Here is a 24,607-nt window from a genome sequence, read left to right as displayed (position 1 = left end):
ACCTGTCTACTTAGCTGCAGGACCTTGGGCCGACTGCGGGTAGGGGACCCAGGTAGAAGGCTTTCTTTCACAAGGATGGCATGAGGAGTAAAGGAGGCAGGGGCACCTTACAGAGAAGGGCGTGCTCCGAAGGGAACTGTACTTTCAATTCCATCAGTACTCGGAGGGGCCACTTTTCAGGTCACAGATTGCGGCACCTATTATCTCCAGCTGTCAAAGGCCCTCAGAAATCCCAAAGTGGTGGAGGCGGGAGAAGGGGAGGGAGGGGCGTTTTAGTCTTCGGCTGGCTCATCAGCAAAGCAGATCCTGGTTTTTCAACGGTCCGTGGACTGAAAGTGGCAGCACATGGAGCCTGTAGAGCGGGGCGGTAAACCACTTTCCCACGGGTCCCAACACGCCCCGAGCGCCCCGCCTAGGGGAGGCCCTATCACGTGCCGGCTGCCCAATCACCGCAGCACCTGGTCTGGCATCACAGACTGGGAGGCTTCCGAGTGGGCCCAACACTATAAGGGCTCGCGTCCTACAACTGAGGACCCGCTTCTCTCGTGGAGAGCAGGCACGTCAGCAATCATTACAAGAAAAGTCACCTCAAACATTCACAGCATTCAACGAATAGGACAAGTTCTGGTGAGTTTTTTCTTTTTACTGGTTTATAATAATCTTAAAAACCCCATCACACCCATAAACCACCACAGGTGAGCAGATGAGGGAGATGGAGAATGAATGCTACAGTATGTGGACAGTGTAGGGAATCCGGGTATTCCCTAGGGGCAGCGTGGGATGGAGGCAGGGAGTGTGGATAGGAGGCCCTGGCTTGGACCCTTATTGCTGGTTGGGGGTTGGCTGGCAGAGGCGGGAGGGAGGCTCAGGGTGAACTAGGAAACATCTCACACCAAAGGCAAGGGCAGTGGGGGGTGGGGGGGAAGAGGGGCCACAGTACATTTTTCCATGCAGACTAGGGGTGGGAGTGAGAGCTTCAGAGATTTGCACCCCTACACAGGAAGAGATTTGAGGGTTTGAGGTTTGATTTAAAGCCCCCAAGTTGGTGTCCGGTCCCATTTCCTAAGATAGCAGCTCACCTTTTGGGGAGAGGCATTGGAAAAACTCACAGCAAAAATATCTGGTTTGGAGATCAAGCAAGGGATAAGGGGGGACGGTGGGGTTCTCTCAGAGAAAGTGAGAACCGGAAGGGACCCTGGGTGAGACGGTGGTGGTGAAGCCTTGGGAGAAGGCGCTGCGCCAGAAGCTGCAGGTGCTCCTGAGGGCTCAGGGACGGGGAGGTACCAGTGTTCACAGACGGCAGGAAAATAAATTAGGACTTCATGTTGCTATCATTTGGCATAACACAATCAGGCATTTTTTTTCTTTTTCTTTTTTTTTTTTTTTTCTCTTTTTAAATATAAGGCAACTTGCCAACACATAATTTAAAAACTGGTCTTCAATCACATTGCTTCAGATCACTAGAGAATTTCTGGCTAAAGAACAGTGGATAGTATAGTAAACAAAACCCCAAATCTTAAATAAGAACATCAGCTCACATTCCCCAGAGACAAGAGGAAAGGTAAGGGCTTATTTGGTTTAAAAAAAAAAAAAAGAAAAAAAAAAAAAAAGGCAGAGCCCAACTTTAACAGAAGGGTGCAAAAAATTACAAAACATGATCTAAATTTAAAGTTACAGAAAAGTTTTAAATTTCTAGCCAACTAATTGCCACTTGGGAATGAAACACGTTCAGCGTGGGGTGGAGGATGGGCACGTGACAGATGGGCGCGGGCAGGAGGGGCTGCTTCCAATGTAGGTCCGCCTCCAGCTGTTAGAACCATGCTCATTTGGTAAAGGAAGAATTCAAAGAGCTTAAGGCTTTGTGTTTTTTTTTTTTTTTTCCTTTCTTTCTTCATTATACTGAGGGGCTGCAAAAGGAGGTGACTAGAGGGTGAATGTACCTGTGGGGCCGCTCACACAACGCTACTCAAACCCACACTACATTCATACAGAAACAGGACATTTAAAACTTACAGTGTAGAGCAATATTCTTAGCCAGTGTAGAGAACCAAATGCATTTTTTTTTTTTTTTTGGTGTTTTTAATTCCGAACTCCAATGTGATCATCCTTTCTTTACCTACCTAATTTCTCAAGATCCTATTTTGTTTTGCTTGTGTTTTTGGAGGGGTGTGGGGGATGGGAGCAGCAGGTGAGTTGGGAGAGAGACAACAGTGAGAAAGGGATCTTGGGTGTGCTGGACAGTTAACTACCTTTCTCTAGGGCTGGAAAGGGGTGTCAGGAACTAAGATACCAACACAAAGACGCATTTTTTCCCCCAGGTCTCAAGGCTATGGCCAAGTGCCTACAGGGTGCCCTTGAATGTAGCAAGGGCAAATGCAGTGACTCTGGAATCCAGATTTAAACAAAGCCCTGAGGAATGGAGAGGGGTGGGAGGAGGTGAAGATTGGGTCAGTTTTGAGATCTTTGGGTGAAGAAGGAATTAACTTCCAGAGCACTTGGGAAGTCTGGGTTCTTAGTCCCAAAGAGACAGAGGCAGACAGGGAAAGTCCTAGCTTAAGGGGCTGGGCACCTACGGCCACCTCACCTAGGGCCCTTCCTTACCCCACACCTCAGTCCTAAGGAAAATGGGCAAAGATGCAAGAAAAGGCAGGAGGTGGCTGGGGGGAAATGGTCAAGGTGGAGGGACTGATAGGCAGTAGAGACAAAAGCTTGGAGTTGGGATTAGGTCCTAACATAAACCCAGAAGTTGCTGGGGATGGTGGAGGGGAGGGTGAGGGCACCAGGGGATCCCCCGCTGTCCTCAAATAGGTCCCACCAAATTCCCTTTCTTAGACCTCTAAGAATGATCACATTGGAGCAGCGAAACTCTGAAACTATCCAATTACTCAAAAGTAAGTCTAAACCTAGGAGGGTGATGTATGACGTGTAGCTTGTGGAGGGCACCGGGGCTACCTATCTATACCCAGGGTGCTGAATATGAAGATTTCGACTATCTGCGGGATCAGGGGCTCGGTTGCCAGGGGCTCGGTGGGCCTTGCTCAGCATAGCCAGGCTCTGTTCTCGAAAGCAGGCCTGCTGGAAATCCCCGCTTAGGTAATCCACTGTTTGCATCAAGCTGTTCTGGGTTGCCACTGGACCGCCCCCGGCCCCTGCTCGGTAGTGGGCCCCAGCAGCCGTCCCACAGTCAAGGGGTGCACCCGTGGGCTGCCCACCGTGGAACGGCATGGCGAGGTCCTGAGACCCCGAGCTGTCGCTATTGGGAGTGGGCAGAATGTTGTTCCACAGGGGTTGGAAGTAGTGACCATTGGGGTAGGCCAGTGGGGCCGCCAGGCCGTTGACAGGTGGGGATGGGGTTGGCTTCTCCAGGGGTGGCTTCAGATGGAAGGACTGTGCCAGGCAGAGTTCCTGCGGGTAGGCAGGGGCCTTGCCCACAAAGCCAGGCCCTGCCAACTCGCGTCCTGCTGCGTGCTTGCCTGTCAGGCCAGGGGCCGGCGTCCCACCGGCCTCACTGCACATCTGCTGTAGGTGGGCCAGCTGGTGCTGGTTCCAGGCGACTGGCTTGAGGTCGCTAGGGTAGCCAGCAGGGGCTCGAGAAATGCCCGTGGGCAGGTTGACAGGGCCTGCGGCAGGCAACGCGGCTGTGGCCGCGTGGGTGTGCTCCATGGGATTGACCACACATGAAGGCATTGGCGTGGGGACGCTGTGGGTCGACACCCGGGTGCTTGCATTGATGAGCAGACTGCGACTAATGGGGCTGGGGTTGGCGATCTGGCCCTCACACACTGAGGTAGTGCTGATGCCTGCCCTCGTCTGGCAAAACTGGTTGATCTGGTGCACGATGCTGCTCAGGTCCGGGGGCTGGCTGTGCTGCAGGGTGGCCGCCATTGAAAGGGGGATAGTTGAGGTAGACACGGTCACATTCGGGGGGGCATCTGAGTCTGGCATCTTCCGGCCTCCATGCAGCAAGGGATTGGGGGGGTGCTGGAGACCCTGGTGAGACAGGGCCTGAGGGTGGACCAAGCCCTGGGTTTGGGCCATGGGCTGAGGGTGGCCCAGGCCCTGAGGCTGCTGGAGGCTCTGAGGGTGGGACAGCGCCTGGGGTGGCGGGATACCCTGAGGGTGCTGCAGCGTCTGGGGAGGGGCATGGGCCAGGGTCTGTGCATGCTGCAGGGCCTGCTGGCGGGCCAGAGCCTGGGCCTGGGGGTGGGCTAAAGTGCTGGGTGCCACAGTAGCATAGGGCGCCACTGGGGGGTTCATGATGGCCTCAGGGAGCAATCGGGCTCGGGTGCCGTCAAAGTCCTTGAGTATGCTTTTGGCTGGCACTTTGACAATGGCAAGCAGGCCTGCCTTGGTGGCTGCCTGAGTCGGGTAGGGGCTGTAGCGCTGGGCTGATGTGTCGAGGCCGTTCACAGTACGACGAACGTGTTTCCGCTGGGGAACCTTCACACTGTTGGGGAAGATTTTTATAGTCAGTGGGTTGTTTGCGACCTTCTTAGCATACGCGTCCAATTCGGCTGGGGTAGGATAGTGAGCAGCTCTCATTTTCTGTGTAGTGTCCCCTAGAGAGAGAGAAGGGTAAGGAGAGCAAAGAAGGAGAGGGAGCTCATCAGTGCCAAGCCAACCAGCCCTTCTAGATTCCCCTTTTGAGGGCCTATGGTGGAGTAGGGGTTAACGAAGTTATCCCTAGTCTTCATTTTAGACCCGGCCTCACTGAGCCCCCAAGTAACAAGCACTGCTAACATTCAGTCAGCGCTCACAACTAGCCAGGCCTTGTGCCAGGTGACAGGTTCTTGGTGAATCCTCGCTACTGCTTTAGAAGGTGGGTACTATCAGGCTTCTCATTTACAAATGAGGCCACCAAAGATCAGAACAGCAGAGCAACTTTCAAAGTCCCGGATTTTGGAGAGCCTGAACTTGGCCAATTCTCACAGAAGTAACTGAAGGTTGCTCCTCTAAGTGGAAATCTCTCCAAGTTCCTACCTGTTGGCCTCAGCAGTGAAGGCTCTAGGCAGACGCTCTGGTAAAGAGGGTGCCCGGAGTGACTGCCCTTCAGTCTGCAGTGGCCGGTGAGGCAGCAGCTTTCTCTTGTGCCTTGGCAGCTGGGGCACCATACCCACTGGGTGGGCATCCTGGCTCAGCAAACAGGATGTCTTTTTTTCAGGAGCAGAGGAATAAGCTGCCAAAATCCCTCCACTAGCCTTATGTCACAAGTTCACTTTTGTTTACAGCTTATCCTCGGCCTGACTGGGTGAAGATCAAAAGGCTTTATTTATTTCCTCGTGGGGGGTGGCAATAATGACAGGGCAGCAGGGAGGGAAACTGAAAAGAAAGGTTTCAGAGAATCTTTAAGTCCTGAGTGCCAAAAATAGTCTGTTTGGCCCTTGTCAGCTGTCACTTTCCAAAATGAAAGAGGAAAAACCTGCCTGCCTTTGGAGACGGCGGAAGTACCCACTCAATGCGCCTCATTAATGTTAACAGTTTCTTTGTTCTCATCTCCAGGGGCCACCCAGCAGGGGGCTCCAGCGGATGTTGGACCTCCAGTCAAAAAGGAAAAGGTTCTGAGAACAAGAGCTCTTTAAGGATGCCAGGCTCCTGTAAAGGTCTCAGCTCTGTTTTCCCTCTCTGAGGTAGGGTTTCTCCCAAGTGTACACAGAAGGTGCTTAATAAAGGCTTGCTGCGTAAGTACCCAGTCTGCCCAAGCAGAAGGAAGGGGCTTGGCTGGGCGCCTAGGCTCAGCTAGCTAACTCCCACCCTATTTCCTCCCCTTGCAGAAGGCAGCCAGGATAGAGCAGGGAACAAGCTGACTGAATGCCCAGCTTGTGGCCTCAGCTGCCTTGGCCCAAGAAGACCCCATTCAGTCACATCACTGGGCATCAACTGCAAGAGAAGGGGGGCAAAGAGTGTGCCAGAAGGAAGAGGGCACAGCTGCCCTCATTTGGTGGCACTGCTGGTTAGCCTGCCAGCAACTGCTTAGAAAATGCTGCTCTTGGAGGCAGGAAAAAAGAGAGCTGACATCCACAAGGCACAGCGAGATTTGGTCCCATGCTCACCAATGGAGAACTTAGCAAAAGAGTACAGAGTGGAAAAGAGCTGTGCTGTTAGGGGCACCACGCCTCGAAGTAGCAAGGACTCACACATGTTTAAGTTCTACTTTATTAACTGTACAGGTTAGACGCTCAGTCCACAAATGTTCGTTAGATGACCGATTTGAAGAAGGTCTTAAAAGGATGAATGTGACCGTGACAGTTGAGGGCAAGAAGGGGAGGGAGGCAGAGAGGCCCAGAAATCTCCTATCCACTAGGTATTACTAGCTGGTGAGCAGAATCAAAGCCCTGACAGCGGAGTGTGGGTTCCGCTGCTTCTTACAAGCCACTGACCCTCAATGGGCTTCAGTCTCCATAAAGTGGGGCTTTTTTCTGACCCTTGTTACATTCTCCTGGACAAGAAAATACCAGAAGTCTGGGATCACTGAGACATAGTCCCTCGAGACACCAGAATTCCATTAGAAGCTGCCTAGGTCAGCCACTGCACTCGGGTGTCTGACTGGTCAAAATCAACTGAACAACTCTGGGCTCAGCTGAGTAATGGCAGTCAACAGCTGCTGGGTTTTAGTTCAGACAGGTAATACAGGTCTGCCTCTGGGCTTTCCTCCACAGTGGTAGGTTTTTCTCCTTGAAGACCAGGTGTGAGAGGTATACTGGCTTACTGAACAATCGAGTTCCTTTGTTCCAAGTCAGTACCAAGTCTCGGGGTGTTTTCTTTCTCCTAGCAGAGGCAGAAGGTAGCTTGGCCTGATTCACGAGTATGGAATGGGACACTTACACCGGATTGGTTCTCTTTTAGTTCTCTTTTCCCTGTTTCTGCTGATGTTGACCATGGTGATGACAGTAGTCAGATAAAGGAATCAGAATCAAAAGAAAATAAGGGTGGGAAGGGTGGATACAGGCTACAGTATCTTTGTTTTGAGAGAGAGCGTGAGAGCGCACGCAAATCCCATGAGGGGCAGAGAGAGAGAGAAAGGGAGAGGGAGAGACAGAAGTGGGGCTCAAACTCACAAACTGTGAGATCATGTCCTGAACCAAAGTCAGATGCTTAATTAACTGAACCACACAGGTGCCCTACAGTATCTTCGTTAAGGAAGAATCTCAAGGATGAGATAAGTATATTGGACACAAAAAAATTGGCTACATTCTTGGAATACAGCACTACCTACCTCACGTACCAGACTTGAGCTTAGCACTTAAGAAAACTTTTTTTTTTTTTTTAACACTTTCTTATCTCAGTCCTACAAGGGCACCCTGGATGCTTGCTTTCTTCTGTAACATCTTCCCTTAATTAAGGGTACAGCTAACACAAATACCATGGCTTTGTAAGCAACTTATTTACTATTTTTTAAAGTAAGCTCTTTGCCCAAGTGGGCCTCAAACTCACAACTCCAATATCAAGAATCACATGCTCTACCAACTAAGTCAGCCAAGGTGCCCCTGTAAGCAACTTATTTAAATAGCTGGTACCAAAGGTGTCACATCAATGGGGAATAAGGCAGGGTACAGAATAGGGAATCTGTGGTTAGAACAAAGTTAGAGAGATCCGGATTCAAGTACTGGCTTTATTATCTGACTACTCAGGGTCTGTCTCAGTGACTCTTCATTTACAGATTAAAAAAAAAAAAAAAATTTTAAGTTTACATATAAATTAGTTGGCATATAGTGCAACAATGATTTCAGGAGTAGATTCCTTAATGCCCCTTACCCATTTAGCCCATCCCCCCTCCCACAACTCTCCAGTAACCCTCTGTTCTCCATATTTAAAAGTCTTCTGTTTTGTCCCCCTCCCTGTTTTTATATTTTTGTTTCCTTTCCCTTAGGTTCATCTGTTCTGTGTCTTAAAGTCCTCATATGAGTGAAGTCATATGATACTTGTCTCTCTCTAATTTCGCTTAGCATAATATCCTCTAGTTCCAACCACATAGTTGCAAATGGCAAGACTTCATTCTTTTTGATTGCCAACTAATACTCCATTGTGTATGTGTGTGTATGTGTGTGTGTATGTATATATATATTTTATATATATATATAAAATCACATCTTTATCCCTTCATCCACCGATGGACATTTGGGCTCTTTCCATACTTTGGCTATTGTTGATAGTGCTGCTATAAACATGAGGGTGCATATGTCCCTTCGAAACAGCACACCTGTATCCCGTGGATAAATGCCTAGTAGTGCAATTGCTGGGTTGTAGGGTAGTTCTATTTTTAGTTTTTTGAGGCACCTCCATACTGTTTTCCAGAGTGGCTGCCCCAGTTTGCATTCCCACCAGCAATACAGATCCTCTTTCTCCGCATCCTCGACAACATCTGTTGTTGCCTGACTTGTTAATGTTAGCCATTCTGACAGGTGTGAGGTGGTATCTCATTGTGGTTTTGATTTGTATTTCCCTGATAAGTGATGTTGAGCATTTTTTCATGTGTCTGTTAGCCATCTGGATGTCTTCCTTGAAGAAGTGTCTATGCATGTCTTTTGCCCATTTCTTCACTGGATTATTTCTGTTTCGGGTGTTGAGTTTGATAAGTTCTTTTTTTTTTTTTTTTTTAAAGTTATTTTTTTTTCAATGTTTATTTATTTTTGAGAGAGAGACAGAGGCAGAGCATGAGTGGGTTGAGGGGCAGAGAGCGAGGGAGACAGAATCTGAAATAGGCTCCAGGCTCTGAGCTGTCCGCACAGAGCCCAATGCGGGGCTTGAATCCATGGACAGTGAGATCATGACCTGAGCCAAAGTCAGGCAGTCAACTGACTGAGCCACCCAGGCGCCCGAGTTTGAGAAGTTCTTTATAGATTCTGGATACAAACCCTTTATCTGATACATTGTTTGCAAATATCTTCTCCCATTCCGTTGGTTGCCTTTTAGTTTTGCTGACTGTTTCTTTTGCTGTGCCGAAGATTTTTATTTTGATGAGGTCCCGATAGTTCATTTTTGCTTTTGTTTCCCTTGCCTCCGGAGACGTGTTGAGTAAGAAGTTGCTGCAGCCAAGATCAAAGGTTTTTGCCTGCTTTCTCCTCGAGGATTTTGGTGGCTTCCTGTCTTACATTGAGGTCTTTCATCCATTTTGAGTTTATTTTTGTGTATGGTGTAAGAAGGGTCCAGGTTCATTGTTCTGCATGTCGCTGTCCAGTTTTCCCAGCACTGCTTGCTGAAGAGACTGTCTTTATTCTATTGGGTATTCTTTCCTGCTTTGTCAAAGATTAGTTGACCATACGTTTGTGGGTCAATTTCTGGGTTCTCTATTCTGTTCCATTGATCTGAGTGTCTGTTCTTGTGCCAGTACCATACTGTCTTGATGGTTACAGCTTTGTAGTATAGTTTGAAGTCTGGGACTGTGATGCCTCCCTGCTTTGGTTTTCTTTTTCAAGATTGCTTTGGCTATTTGGGGTCCTTTCTGGTTCCATACAAATTGTAGAATTGTTTATTCTAGCTCTGTGAAGAATGCTGGTGTCATTTTGATAGGGATTGCATTGAATGTGTAGATTGCTTGGGGTGCCTGGGTGGCTCAGTCGGTTAAGTGGCCGACTTCGGCTCAGGTCATGATCTCGCAGACCGTGAGTTTGAGCCCCGCGTCAGGCTCTGTGCTGATAACTCAGAGCCTGGAACCTGTTTCAGATTCTGTGTCTCCCTCTTTCTGACCCTCCCTCATTCATGCTCTGTCTCTCTGTGTCTCAAAAATAAATGTTAAAAAAAAAAAATTAAAAAAAAAAGAATGTGTAGATTGCTTTGGGTAGTATTGACATTTTAACAATATTTATTCTTCCTATCCAGGAGCATGGAATAGTTTTCGTGTGTGTGTGTGTGTGTGTGTGTGTGTGTGTGTGTGTCTTCAACTTCTTTCATAAGCTTTCTATAGTTTTCAGTGTATAGATTTTTCACCTCTTTGGTTAGATTTATTCCTAGGTATTTTATGGTTTTTATTGCAATTGTAAACAGGATCCATTCCTTGATTTCTCTATTGCTTCATTGTTGGTGTATAGGAATGCAACCAATTTCTGTGCATTGATTTTATATCCTGCAACTTTGCTGAATTCATGGATCAGTTCTAGCAGTTTTTTTGGTGGAATCTTTTTGGGTTTTCCATATAGAGTATCATGTCATCTGTGAAGAGTGAAAGTTTGACCTCCTCCTGGGTGACTTGGATGCCTTTTAGTTCTTTGTGTTGCCTGATTGCAGAGGGTAAGACTTCCAATACTATGTTGAATAACAGTGGCAAGAGTGGACATCCCTGTCTTGCTCCTGATGTTAGGGCGAAAGCTCTCAGTTTTTCCCCATTGAGAATATTAGTGTTGGGTCTTTTGTACATGGCTTTTTTTTTTTTTTTTTTTTTCAACGTTTATTCATTTTTGGGACAGAGAGAGGCAGAGCATGAACGGGGGAGGGGCAGAGACAGAGGGAGACACAGAATCGGAAACAGGCTCCAGGCTCTGAGCCATCAGCCCAGAGCCCGATGCGGGGCTCGAACTGACGGACCGCGAGATCGTGACCTGGCTGAAGTCGGACGCCTAACCGACTGCGCCACCCAGGCGCCCCTGTACATGGCTTTTAATGATCTCAAGGTATGATCCTTCTATCCCTACTTTCTTGAGGGTTTTTATCAAGAAAGGATGCTGTATTTTGTCAAATGCTTTCTCTGCATCTATTAAGAGGATCATATGGTTCTTGTCCTTTCTTTTATTGATGTGATGTATCACGTTAATTGTTTTGCGAATATTGAACCAACCCTGTATCCCAGGTATAAATCCCACTTGGTCGTGGTAAATAATTTTTTTAATGTATTGTTGGATCCAGTTGGCTAATATATTGTTGAGGATTTTTGCATCCATGTTCATCAGGGAAACTGGTCTATAGTTCCCCTTTTTAGGGGGGGGTCTCTGTCTGGTTTTGGAATCAAGGTAATGCTGGCTTCACAGAAAGAGTTTGGAAGTTTTCCTTCCATTTCTATTTTTTGGAACAGCTTCAAGAGACTAGGTGTTAACTCTTCCTTAAATGTTCAGTAGAATTCCCTGGAAAGCCATCTGGCCCTGGACTCTTGTTTTTTGGGAGATTTTTTTGATTACTAATTCGATTTCTTTACTGGTTAAGGGTCTGTTCAAATTTTGTATTTCTTCCTGTTTCAGTTTTGGTAGTGTATATGTTTCTAGGAATCTGTCCATTTCTTCTAGATCACCCATTTTATAGGCATATAATTGCTCATAATCTCTTATTTTTATTTCTGAAGATTAAAAAAAATTTTTTTTTATTAAGTATTTATTTTTGACAGAGATAGAGTGCAAGCATGAGCTGGGGAGGGGCAGAGAGAAGGGGAGACACAGAATCCGAAGCAGGCTCCAAGCTGTCAGCACAGAGCCTGACGCAGGGCTCGAAATCACGAACGATGAGATCATGACCAAAGTCGGACACTTAACTGACTGAGCCACCCAGGCACCCCTATTTCTGAAGATTTTTTTTTTAAATGTTCATCTATTTTTGAGAGAGAGAGAGAGAGAGAGAGAAACAGCAGGAGAAGGGCGGCAGAGAGAGAGGGAGACACAGAATCGGAAGCAGGCTCCAGGCTCTGAGCTGTCCGCACAGAGCCCAATGCAGGGCTCAAACTCACGAACCACAAGATCATGGCTTGAGCCAAAGTCAGATGCTTAACTGACTGAGGCACCCAGGCACCCCAGTCACTCTTCATTTATAAACAGGGATGATACCTGCTGGTGTACCTCATAGAACCACTAAGATCAAGAGATTCAATGAATAGGAAAAAGGTCTGAGAACAGGAACCATGACTATTGAAAGTTATTATTCAAAGATAGTAGGTATGGTTGAGTGTGTGCATAGACAGGAAAAAGTAACCTGACCAAGAAAGCCCGCTGGTCTTGAGTCTGGGAGTTAAATGCAGCAGAAAGCACTGCTGTCTATGCCAGGGATTGGGGGAGAGTGGGCAATCTCCCTGAATCCCAGCTTCCCCACAGGGGCCTCCCTGTTTATTCTATTTTGAAGGTCAGAAGATGCAAGTACCATATGCGGCAGGAAACTATCAATAGGTGGGAGATGCCCAGGCAGTGTGTTTCAAACACTGGCTTTGGAGTCTGACCCGAGTATGACTTCTAGCCAAGTTGAACAGTAATGTGACACTGGCAAGTGCTACTCTATTCCTTCTCCTCAAAAGAAAGATGAGAGTCTCTCATATGGAATCATTGAGGAACGAATGAGAACAAAGATAACAATGCTCAAAATACTGCCTGGCATACAATAAGCACTCAACAAATATTAACTAATTTCTGAGATTTCTATGGGTTTATCCAGTTACTGGGTCAATGCACCATTTCCAGGACCTTCCACTAGGGGGCGGACAGGCACAAAAAGTAGTAGTGAAAGTGGGTGATTCTGATGTTTGTCTCAGGCCCTGATACTCTACAATGAAGGAGGTCAAAGTTGTTGTCTAAAAGATTATTTGAGGACCAAGAACCTTTGGTCATTTCAGCCATTCAACCAGAAATATTACGATATACCTGATAGTGAGCTGGGGAAGGAGAAGCAGAGGCTTGGGGTTAATGGGGGGGGGGGGGGGGGGGGAGGGGAGGGGGGGGCCCAAAAAACACATTTTCTGGTGAATTGGGAAAAGATGGGTCGGAGGAAATTTTGCCAAGTAAAGTTCCAAAACAGCTGAGAACTCTCAAAGCAAGTGACAGTGTGGGATATAAAACCTAGAAAAGCTCTAGAAGGGTATCTACCTAACCCCAACTGTGGTCCTGTATCAAATGCAAGAACCACCAAAGCCAAGATGTTCCTTAATCCAGACTACCCCATGGCAGGATGGGAAATGCGTTACATTCTCCTACACACACAGAAAAGGAAGGGGAGGTGAGAAAATGTTGGAGTCGGAAGGGACCAATTCTGTGATTCTATACATGTGGCGGGTTTAGCCTGAGGAAGGCAATTAGCCAGGTGACTTACAGAGCTGGCCAAGAAGCCACATGTCCCGTCTCTCCTGCCTTGAGCTCTTACAATATAAAGCACAATAATCTATAAACATCTGTGCCCCATCCCCGCGCCCTCCCCACCCAATACCAAGCTCTGTGTTTCTAACAACTTGTAAGACCCTCCTGAGGATGAGGGGCAGGAGGGGCAGGGAAAGAAGAGCACAACCACAAAACTGGTTCTCAGGTCTCTATGCTAAGAAGCCTGGCTTTGAGTGGGTCTTGGTGCCAGCTCCAAAAGGGTAGAGTTTATGCTCCATCTCACCTTAAATGCTCAATGCTAACGGCTCTAAGTCATATGGCAGAATTTGTTTCCTTCTACATTTTGGGAGAGGTGAAAAGAAAGCAAGTCAGCTTAAAACAGGTTTTCTTCTCTGCAAAGGCTTGGTGTAGTTAAGGATAGTAATCAAGTGAGACAAAGGGATTCCAATACGCTATTCCCCAGACAAGCCTGAAACCAGGGAAGGTTATTGCAATTCTTGAATACAAATTTGAGGACAGTGGTTGGCAGATACTTTGAGGCTGCTTTGGGAAGGAGTGTAGATCCGAAGTCAGCACCCAAGATAAAGCTGCCTATTTGCCTTTCTTCACAAATGGCTCACCCTTGATACTCCATCTCTGGGTAAAGCTGTTTGAGTACACGAAGGAACTTAGAAGCAAGGTCAGCGAGCTACTCTGTCAAGCTTCTAAGTAAACTCCCTTATCCAGTTGTGTCCCTGGAACCCCAGAACCAATCAAAATGCAGTTAGCATGCAGATTTCAGTGGCCAGGGAACACAGACAACTTTATCACCCAAATATCATTTATTGAGAGAAAGATGGGGAGGAAAGCTGGTACAACATAGCATAGCTTGCCTATTGGGTCAGGCAGCTATAGGAGGAAGACTGTTAGTTTTAGCTTGTCATTACAGGAATTGGAATCGTTGGCCAAATCCCAGAATTCATCAGGCTCTGGGTCTTACTCTCCTTCAAAGAAATGAAGTCAAGAGGCTAGACCATTTTTAACTTCTGAAGATGATCTCCCCGAGCAGGGTTCAGCAAACTACTGCCTGTGGGCCAAAATATAAAATATAGCTGCTGTGTTTTTGTAAAAAGTTTCATCAGGACACAGCCACACTCATTTGTTTACGTGTTGTCTATAGCTGCCTTTGCCCTGCAACAGTAGATGCAACAGGGACCCCAAAGCCTAAAATATTTGCTTATCTGGCCCTTTACGGAAGAAGTTTACCAACCCCTGCCATAAAGGATTTGGGTAAAGTGCTGAAGCACCTTTTCTATTAAAGGGTAAGCCTAAACGCCTCAGTGATTTCCCCTTTTGCTCTGAAAGGAAGGTCTATCCCAAATTTAGGGCCATTTTTATACTTGAAGACACTGTACATGGTAATGAGCTAGGAATAGAATCTTTTCCTTGCACATCATTGTAGTGCAGGAACAGAAGCCAGGAAACTGGGAAAATATGAGGCCTAACGCTCCAATTCCAGCCAGTTTAAGACAGGAATCTGGGGCACCTGGCTAGCTCAGTCAGTGGACCATGTGACCCTTGATCTCCTAGATCTTAGGGTCATGAGTTCAAGCCCCACGTTGGGCACAATTTACTTTATTAGATTCCTTTTTTTTTTTTTTTTTAGTTCTCAAAAGCTCAATCTTTTGGGCAAGTTTATTAGCAGGAGTATACCCAGAGAGACTGAGAAAGCTAGCTCCCTATCCCTTCTGTAGGTGAAAGCTTCTTTACTTGTAAACTGAGGTCACTGGCTCAGCAGACAGCAAAGCCAAAGGGAGCTGTTTCCATAGCAGAGAATGCTCAGAGTCCAAAATAACAGAAAAGGGTCAATAGTTTATTTCTAAGATAAAGTAATCAAGACTGTGAGTTTTCATTCAATTGCTCATGGGGGTTCAAACTGAAACACCTTTGAAAGGTGATATATATATCTCCCTGTAAAACCCCTTAAAGCTTTGGTGCTCAACAGATAGTTAACAGCAACAATTACAATTAAGATGACAGACACTGGGGAAATCTAGTATTTAAGAGGATCTCTCTGATTATAAAAGCGTTCACGTTGTGGACAAGTTTTGTAGCTGCTTTCTTGCTGTCTGTGAAGAATATCTTGGAAGTACCAAAGTTCACAGTCAACATACCCCTGATGTTCCCCTGGGATTACTCAAATGTAGGGACAAAATAAGGATTACATCCTACTCCAGGATCCAGATTACTTACATTTCTGAAGTCCAGTGTTCATCTGCGTGTGAGGAAGAAGCTGAAAGGACAGGTCACCTGGCCCTGGTAGACAGGCTAGCATGGCAGACTGGCATCAACACAACATGAGGCAGTCACTCACACTGCAATGAACACAAAAACAAGGTCATGGAATACAAGGCAACTCACTCAAGGAAGATACCAGGGACACTGGATATGAGCAGCAGAGGCCCAAGTTTAGATAGATAAGCAATTTAATTAGCAGGATGTTGGTTGAAAATATATCCACAGCAACAATTTGCCCCTGTTACTATGGCTAAAATTCTGTTTCAGTCAGCACAGATACATGGGCCACGAGGGGAAATAAAACCTGGAAATACCTAACCACACAAATAACTGGAGAATAAGGTGTACTGGTAAAGTCTTCTACGGTTCATAAGCTTTACATGCACTCTTGGCATTTGCATTTCCTGTAGATGGCCTCTCCCTGCTACTTTTGGATAGGCCCATGGGGTTGCTAGCTAGATACAGGACATTCTAGCTCTCCTCTGTGTCCCAGCTCCTAAGGCAGGAGCAGAAAGGCTAGGACAGATTCTAACGGAGGTGAAAGGAAAAATGACTTCTCCCTGAAAATAGAACAGGGTTCCTGAAGAGAGCTGGCCCTAATAGGGCCTGGCTCAGTCTATTTACAGGCCTGGTTGGGGCAGGGGCAGTCAGACATTTCCAGAGGCAGTACAATATACGAGTTGCAGAGACACCCAAAGTCCAACTGGCTATGGCAGAAATCTGAGCTTACTTTTATTAGGAAGAAGGGGCAAAGCATCCTAGGAGACACAATGAACTACTGTTAAAGCAAATTCTGTTTGTAAGTTTCTGAGGATTTACCTTTCCTATTGTCTACCACACAATTAGTCTCCCTGGACCCCAGAAAAGAAAAAAAATTTGCATTGTTCCCAGAGTAAATCAGTGAGGTAGCAGGCTGCCGGCAACCCTCTCTAGGCAGGTAATCCTGACGTTATGTCAAGATGGCATGGTTTCATCTGTGATGTCTACCAACAAGACCTGCCCAAGAGAGTAGACCTGATGTGGCCTTCTGTAGGGAAGAGCAATGCAAGCTCCCTGTGTACCAAGGACCAAGCTTTTTCAAATAAATATCTTATGCTAGAATACATGAAATTCCTTTCCCAAGCTGCAAAACCCAGAAATCAAGGTGGCTATGTTAAAGCTTTAATCCCAACAAAAGCAGAGTGGGGGGAAAGCTCAAGTGTTAAACAAAGACCGCAAACGCTCTTTCTCTCTCTCTGAAGGGCCCTCTCAGCTATGTGAAACTACCTGTCACGAGGAGTATCTGAGAGCTCTAGCTTGCAAGGCCAGGTAGCTAAAAAGACACTTTGTAAAAGGGGCTGCTCAAACTGTGTCTAAGATAGCAACTGCGGAAAGAACTGAAGATCGAACGCTTCAATGAGAATAGAGCTGTCCAAGAGTTCTGGCACAGATTCAGCCTTTTCAGGTCTCCGGTGGGTGGGATAACAGAATGTACACAGGACGCCAACTGCAGCGCCTCAAGAAATAAAAAGGCTTCTGTTGGGGTCAAATGACTGAGGTACAGTTTACAATCCCTGCTCTTGTGAATGCTGTTCTCTGTTTAATAACCTCTCCCCTATGGTCCTAATGTAGGAGAAGGCAAAATCCAAGGAAAGGAAGGGAATTAACAAATACTGGAGCCTAATATTATGAAATGGGCTGTATGAGGGGCTTTAGTGATGTTTTCTCAATTAGGTCTCCCAGGCTTTCCTGGAAACAGGTGGTAATTCCACTTGTCACCTGTCATCTCATCATCTCTCACCTGGATTACTACAATAGCCTTCTAAATGGTTTCTCTGTTCCACCCTTGCCCCTATCACCCAATCTACTCTCCACACAGCAGCCAGAGTAATTTATTTTTTTAATTAGAAAACTTATCAACTCAAAAATCTCCAATGATTTCCCATCTCACATAGGATAAAATTCAAAATCCTACCAGGTCCATAAGGCCTTCCATGATCTGTTACTACTCCCTTCTCTGACCTCATCTTCTAACCTCCCCTGCCCCTCTTTCTTTCTGATTCCACTTTCGGCCACAGTGGTCTCCTTGCAGCTCCTCCAATGAGCCAAGCACACTTCCACCTCCACACCTTGTACTCCATCTGGACAGCAGCAGTACTGTGATGACAGAGCTACAGAGGACACATTCACTAAGCTGTCCTGCAGATACACTCTTACCCTGTACTTTCTGGAAAGAACCAATCTAGCATGATCACCGCAATCTCTGACATACCTACTAAATCTTGATGCCTACAACCAGGAAGAGATGAAAGGGGGGGGGGGGGGCTGTGGATCCTAAGAGTTGACCATAACATATTGCACCTCAAACCACAACTCTGGATTTCCAATAGGAAGAACAGGAGATAATTAAACCAGCTAAACTGCTAAACTGCAGCAAAGACACATTAATGGCTTTACTGACAGTGAACAAAGGAGCAAAAATAATAGGTGAATTCTGTAAAGACTCAAGAGAGTCAGGGCACCTGGCTGGTTCAGTCAATGGAGCATGTGGCTCTTGATCTCAGGTTTGTGAGTTCAGGCTCCACGTTGGGTATAGAGATTACTTTTAAAAAAAGAAAAAAAGACCCTAGGAAATCAATTTTTCGTTTGGGCAGGAGGGGGTGAAGGAAGAAGAAGATACCAGAGCTTGGGGCCCTCCATGATGACGTCCCCAACAAGAACCACCCAGCAACTCGAGAAAACTCATTATCGAGGCTGCTAAGAGTACAGCCCTAATTTGTGACCCTTTAGGAGTTCAAGGCTCTATCTGCCATCCCTTCCAAAAGACTGCTCTCTGTACTAAGGAGGTCTTCAAGCCCCTTGACCAGTTTTCACTTAAGTCAAGAGTCAGATTCTGCTACGTCAGGGAAGGCAGGGAATGTGGCAAAATCATGAAAGTTGTGATGAAACAGGACGGAAACAATTCCCTTCCACAACCCATTCTAGAAAGAAGGGATGTGCAGTATAAAGTACTTCTCTGGAAGCTGGCAGCTGGGCACAGGCCTTTTCTTTTAAAACTTCACACCACCCACATATTCTGATTACCACCTGGCTTTTTCTAAAAAGCAAATCCCAATATAAGTTTACCGTTGACACTTCCAGAAGCCCAAGGAGAGCCAGAAATCAACACTAGCACTACCTCCTGAAGAGGCCTCAAAATTCAAGTTCTGACTTCTAAACAGAATCAAGTAGTAATCTAGAGCTCAAGCCAAATGAGCTGCACACATTACAGAGAAAGTAAAAAAGATCTCCTTGGCAAAGCCTCTCTGTGCGCTGTCAGCCAGCGTTCCCACCGCCAGCTGGCCTGCTCCCTAAGCAGGGCGACTACGGTATCACAGTAAGCCCAGAAAGGTATTCAAACTCTCCTGGGGCATTCGCACCAGTGCTAGCATTTCCAGACTATCTCTAATCGAGGAAAAAAACCCTTGTGCCCACTGGGAAAACTCAAAAGTACTTTCATCTGCCCTCCCACCCACCCCCACCCCCACCCCAGTCAGAAGACTGCCAGCAGTTACATTAGAGTTGTGATGTCACGCTCTGCTTTCCTGGGTGGCATCTGTTAAAGGACTACCTCTACCTTAGGGCAGGTCTGCGCAGGTAAGAAAACCTCAGCTGGGTTTGTGCTACTTATCCCTATTTATGCTTAAGACCACTGAAAGGTAGGGATAGGAGGAGAGAAGATAAAGTGCTGGAAAAAGGATTTATTTTTACTCAGGGGGCTCTGGGGTGAGGTGAAGTGGTCTACAGCCATCACTTGCAGCCCAGTTTCAACACCCACAATCCACTGCCTCCCACTACACTTCTTTGCCAATTCTCTCTCCTGCTTTCCCTTCCCTGCAACCCCCCCACCTTCAAAAAGAACCCTCCCCCCTCAAAAAAAAAAAAAAAAAAAAAAGTTGACTAGCCCAGTAGAAACTGATTCACGCTGTAGTTCAAAAATTTGAATCTGCCATTGTGGTCTTGAGAGAGAGCAGGTGTGAAGCAGGAGCGGGGGTGGGGTGGGGGTGGAGGAGAGAATCCTAAGCAGGCTCCATACTGTCAGCAAAGACCCTGATGTGGGGCTCAATCTCACACACGTTGAATTATGACCTGAGCCAAAATCAAGAGTCAGACACTTAACCAACACAGCCACCCAGGTACCCCCCATGTATATGCATCTTTAGAGAATATGATACTGAGAAACTGCATTAATAGTCCTTAGTATCTCTAATTAAAGCCTTCTCATCCAAGAGCTAAAGGCTTATCTAAAAAGATTACTTATTGGGGCACCTGGGTGGCTTAGGCAGTTAAGCATCAGACTCGAGCCCATAGTTGTCCTGAGATAGAGCTGGGCATGGAGCCTGCTTAAGATTCTCTCTCCTTCTCTCTCTGACCCTCGCCCACTCACCTGCATGTGTGTGCACTCCCCCTCAAATCAATCAAAAAAATAAAAAGACTACTTTTTGATAATGGGGAAAAACATTTTATCCTACTGCTCCCTGTTCCTTTACTCCTGGGGTCCAAGAAATTAGGCTAAAACCTAACGGAAATGCCAAACTACTGCTCTGGGGGATAAACAGGGCAAAAGACAGCAAAAATTACATGTTTATCAAATCAGACTGCAAAATCAGTCATCTTTATGGTCTGTTACAATAAAACAATCTATTCAACAGGTAACTTTGTCCAGATTTAACTGGGAACTTCTGCTGAATTCTACTTTTCGCTAATTACCCAACCTGAATAAAGTTCAGCCACTGCTCAAAGGCATCTTTCTTCTCTATTTTTAACCCATAAGCGAGTTAAAATTCACTTGGAATTGTGACCTCACAACTCTAGGAGGGTGTGGGGGGATGGCGAATGTTCAGTCTGGGTTTTTTTTTTTTTTTTAACACTTAAACTTTTATTTTTTATTTTTATTTTAAGTTTATTTTGAGAGAGAGAGCACACGTGCGCATGAATCAGGGTAGAGAGAGAGGGAGAATCCCAAACAGGCTTTGCACTGTCAGCACAAGCCCGATGTGGGGCTCGAACTCACAAACTATAAGATCATGACCTGAGCAGAAATCAACTGAGCCACCTAGGTGCCCCTGGACTTTTTAAAAATTATTTTTTTTCAAAGTAATCTCTACAACCAGTGCAGGGCTCTCAGGATCTCAAGATCAAGAGTCCCATGCCTCAGGGACTGAGTCGGCCAGGAGCCCCAGGGCTTATTTTTTCAAGTCACCCCCACTTAGGTGTCTGGAAACACGACTCCTACTAACTACCCTTCAGAGCCTGCCACACAAAGTCATCTTCCTGTCCTGGGTCCCACTCCATCCTAGTCCAAAAGGTACTTTCTCTACCAGTGCTTTCTTCAGCAAGGATGCTCTTTCCTGGATCCTCTTATTATTTAACTCATCCATGACCCAGTGCTTTCTCTTGAATACTATTCAGGTACTGGGAAAGTATTCTCCCTGGGCATTCTAACCTTACAACTTAGGTGTGTGTGAGCTTCCTAACACCAGAACCTGTCTTTTATTTATCCTTCTAAGTTAGAGAGTCAGGAACCAGATTATCACATAACAGATCTTGAATAAATATCACTGGCTCACATTCCTGAGGATAGCATATACTTTAATCTCACGCTCTGGAAATTATCTGAATTTGCATCCTTGAATCATATAGATAATACGAGTGCTGACAAGCGCCTGTGCGTGTACAGGTACCTTCACTCTGTGAGAGAATAGAGGGGATTAAAAATGCCTGGGCAGTTCCTTCCACCTCCAGCAGCCATGGTGAGAGGAGCTGATGCTGCGTCCGCCTACCTGCAACAGATGGTCCTGCAGAAGTGCTCCAGCTTCCTGATCAAAAGCAACAAGCAGACATACAGCACTGAACTCAATATCCCGAAGGCTCACAACTCCTGCTACAACCGGTGAGTTCACCACAAGACTTTGGGCATGGAGCCGGTGGCTGACGGTAGAGGCTAGTGGTGGTTGTGAGGCTGAGATCCCACCAGTGAAAACCCCGCACCTCCTAGGACTGGACCACCATTAACAAGAATGTCCGGGGCAGCCTCTGCAGCATCAGGCACATGATCCTTAAGAACAAGCACTGCCCAGATCTGTGCACGGCTGCCATCCGCAGAGCCAGTACCATCCTCTGCAGCCAGAAGCCCGAGATGGTGAAGAGGAAGCTGGCCGCCCACCAAGAGCTCCTGAGCACTGTGTCCCACCTCCAAAGCCATAAAGATATCAATCACCAAAAAAAAAAAAAAAAAAGGGGGGGGGGCCTGGGCACTTGAAACAAAAAGCCCAACTACTACTTTTATCTATATACTCTATTGAAAAAGTATCACTTGATTTCTGTGCTTTCATCTCCATTCAATAGAAATCAGTGTTCCTAAAAATGTGAAAATGCAGGCTGTGTTTATTGTAGGCAGTGAAATCAGAACTTGTAACTTTTCATTATGGTATGTAATAGCTTTGAGTTTCCAAAGGCCTATCAAGGATGAATCACTTAAGATGAACCATCTTAGACTGACTCTGCATTTAACCACATTCATAACTGCAAGCAGACCTGTCAGAGTGGGTAGAATTTCACTCACAAGTACCTGAGACTGTGCCTAGCAAGACAATGAAAACAAGAAACCACTTCCTTGAGATAAGACACAAATATTGGATTTTTACCTTTTACAATTTTCTGTAGAAACTGGTTCTGAACCAGAAAGTTTCAAATTATTATTCAGATGAGATGTAATTCAGCAAATAGGTTACAATTTGTGGCAATTTTTAATCTTCAAAGCCCGAGTCTCATACAAGTCCATGAAAAGCTGCCCAGTGACAGAGAAACAATGATCTCACATCTAGATGGAAAAACTGAGGCAAGAGACCCAAACTGTTTTTTTAAAAGGGAAATCTGTTGGAGTGCCTGGGTGGCTCAGTGGGTTGAACGTCACTTTGTAAAATTTTTTTTTAATGTTTATTTACTTTTGACAGAGAAACACAGAATATGAGCAGCAGAAGGGCAGAGACAGAGGGAGACACAGAATTCAAACCAGGCTCCAGGCTCTGAGCTGTCAGCACAGAGCCCGATGCGGGGCTTGAACTCACAAACTATGAGATCATGACGTGAGCAGAAGTCAGATGCTCAACCGACTGAGCCACCCAGACACCCCAAATGTCTGACTCTTGATACCGGCTCAGATCATGATCTTGCAGTCCTGGGATCAAGTCTCACGTTGGGTTCTGCGTTGAGCATGGAGCCTGCTTAAGATTCTCTCTCTCCCTCTGCCCCTCCTCTGCACACACTCTCAAAATAAACTTAAAAAAGAAAAAAAATGTTTAAAGGGAATCTGTTGAAAAGGTATCAAAGTTGGGTACAATTTTAAGTCTTAGGGTGTCTAGAAAGACCTTTAATAGGCCCTGATTGACCCCAAAACAAGTCAGACCGCAGACAGGTATGATAAAAATAAAAAAGGCAGTTCCCCAGTTAGCTTCTGTAAACTTAGAGAGCCAACAGCCACAACACAGAAAAAGAATTTTAAGAATTTAGCAGGCTGTTAAAAACTTTCGGCAATCATGTGTTTACAGAACAGCTAAACAAGTTGCTTATTCATGCCCTTTCTCATCTCCTCAACTGCACAAGGTACAACAGAAGCTAGATTTCTCTAGTGACCCAGAATCACCTCACCAGAGAGCAGGCCCTCTAGCCCAGTCTATAGTCCAACTTTCAAGTCTGAAGGGGGACAGGAATTGAAGAGGCTTAAGGGAAGACACTTGGCTGGCTCCATTCTGGGTATGTAACTACAAGGTGTTATTCTGAAACAAGTCTAGGTGAGAGTGTTTGAATCCACGTGTGCCTATGTTTCCTAACCCTGGTACAGAGGTGTCTTTCTTTTCTGGGTCTAAAGTGCCTCATCAAAGCTCACTACTGGGTTTAGAAATTTCAAGACACATTTATATCAATATTTTTGCTATGTGGGGCACCTGGTGGCTCAGTCAGTTAAGCATCTGACTCCTGATTTTGGCTCAGGTCATGAACTCATGGTTTCTGAGTTCAAGCCCTCTGCTCTCTGCTCCCACTGCGGAACCTGCTTGGGATTCTCTCTCTCCTTGCTCTCTGCCCCTCCCCCTACTCTCTGTCTCTAAAAATAAATAAATAAACATTAAAAAAAATTTTTGCTATGTAATAACATTGATTTACAATACTTAAGAGGGTAGTTTATCAAAACTGCAAAGAATAGCTTAAATGAAATTTTGAACAGGTGTTGAAGAGTTATGAATAGAAGCAGTGAAAAAGACATGATCCACAGCAACATATGAATCCATGTAAGGGGAGTGAAGACATGGCTCCCACCAAAGTTGTGTGGAGAAACATAAGCAACTACAAATATAAAGACAGTGCGCCTAGGTGGCTCAGTCGCTTGAGCGTCAGACTTCGGCTCAGGTCATGATCTCACAGTTCATGAGTTTGAGCCCTGTCTCTGGCTGTGCGCTGATAGCTCAGAGCCTGAAGCCTGCTTTGGATCCTTGGTCTTCTCCTCTCTCTCTGCCCCTCCCTCGCTGGTGCTTGGTCTCTCTCTCTCTCTCTCTCAAAAACAAACATTAAAAAAAAATTTTAAGAAACAGTACAACTATCTAATAATTAAAGAAATGTAAATTAAATGGAACGAGATTTTATTTTTTGCTTATAAAATGGCAAAATGTTTGGAAAAAACCTAAAACTCACAGAGTCAAGGATATAGTGATGAGTCACTAAAATGACATGTTTAAATTGATAAATACATTCTTTCTGGAAATTAGCATAAACAGTTTTTAATTTTCTAATTTTTTTTTTAATTTTGAGAGAGAGCGAGCGAGAGAGCGAGCACACAAATAGGGGAGGGGAAGGGAGGTGAGAGAGAATCCAAAGCAGGATCTCACTATAGTGAGAGACAGAATCCAAAGCCCCAATGTGGGGCTCAAATTCATGAACCTCCAGATCATGACCTGAGCTGAAATTAAGAGTTTGATGCTTAACCAACTGAGACATCCAGGCGCCTCAGCACAGTTTCTTAAATATTCATATTCCTTTTTTTTTTTTCTAATTTTTTTTTAACATTTATTTATTTTTGAGACAGATAGAGCATGAGCAGGGGAGGGTCAGAGAGGGAGACTCAGAATCCGAAAGAGGCTCCAGGCTCTGAGCTGTCAGCTCAGAGCCCGATGCGGGGCTCGAACTCATGGACCGCGAGATCATGACCTGAGCCGAAGTTGGACGCCCAACTGAATGAGCCACCCAGGCGCCCCAAAATATTCATATTCTTTGATACAGTAACCATACTTCTAAAATCTAACTTAAGGAACTGGGGCATTTGG

General features: G+C 45.8%; 1 protein-coding gene and 1 pseudogene across 3 annotated transcripts in view; one reads left to right on the top strand and one right to left on the bottom strand.

The window, feature by feature from the left end:
• Positions 1–1,881: 1,881 nt before the first annotated feature.
• The window catches only part of FAM222B (family with sequence similarity 222 member B), a 75,261-nt gene continuing 52,535 nt past the window's right edge, over positions 1,882–24,607 (bottom strand). For 2 of the 3 annotated variants that reach the window (XM_045487892.1, XM_045487893.1), the window contains exons 2-3: positions 15,228–15,349; positions 1,882–4,559 (exon numbers count right to left, since the gene is read on the bottom strand). In XM_045487892.1, the coding sequence (XP_045343848.1) occupies positions 2,953–4,559; positions 15,228–15,309 (1,689 nt within the window). In that variant the 5' untranslated portion in view covers positions 15,310–15,349 and the 3' untranslated portion in view covers positions 1,882–2,952. Of the gene's footprint in view, positions 4,560–15,227; positions 15,350–24,607 lie in introns of those variants that run through there. The other variant, XM_045487894.1, reaches the window with a different exon arrangement.
• Positions 21,041–21,694, top strand: LOC123604229 (annotated as a pseudogene).

Source organism: Leopardus geoffroyi, chromosome E1, assembly GCF_018350155.1.
Source record: "Leopardus geoffroyi isolate Oge1 chromosome E1, O.geoffroyi_Oge1_pat1.0, whole genome shotgun sequence".
Lineage (NCBI taxonomy): Eukaryota > Metazoa > Chordata > Mammalia > Carnivora > Felidae > Leopardus > Leopardus geoffroyi.
This window is presented reverse-complemented; position numbering and strand designations above follow the sequence as displayed.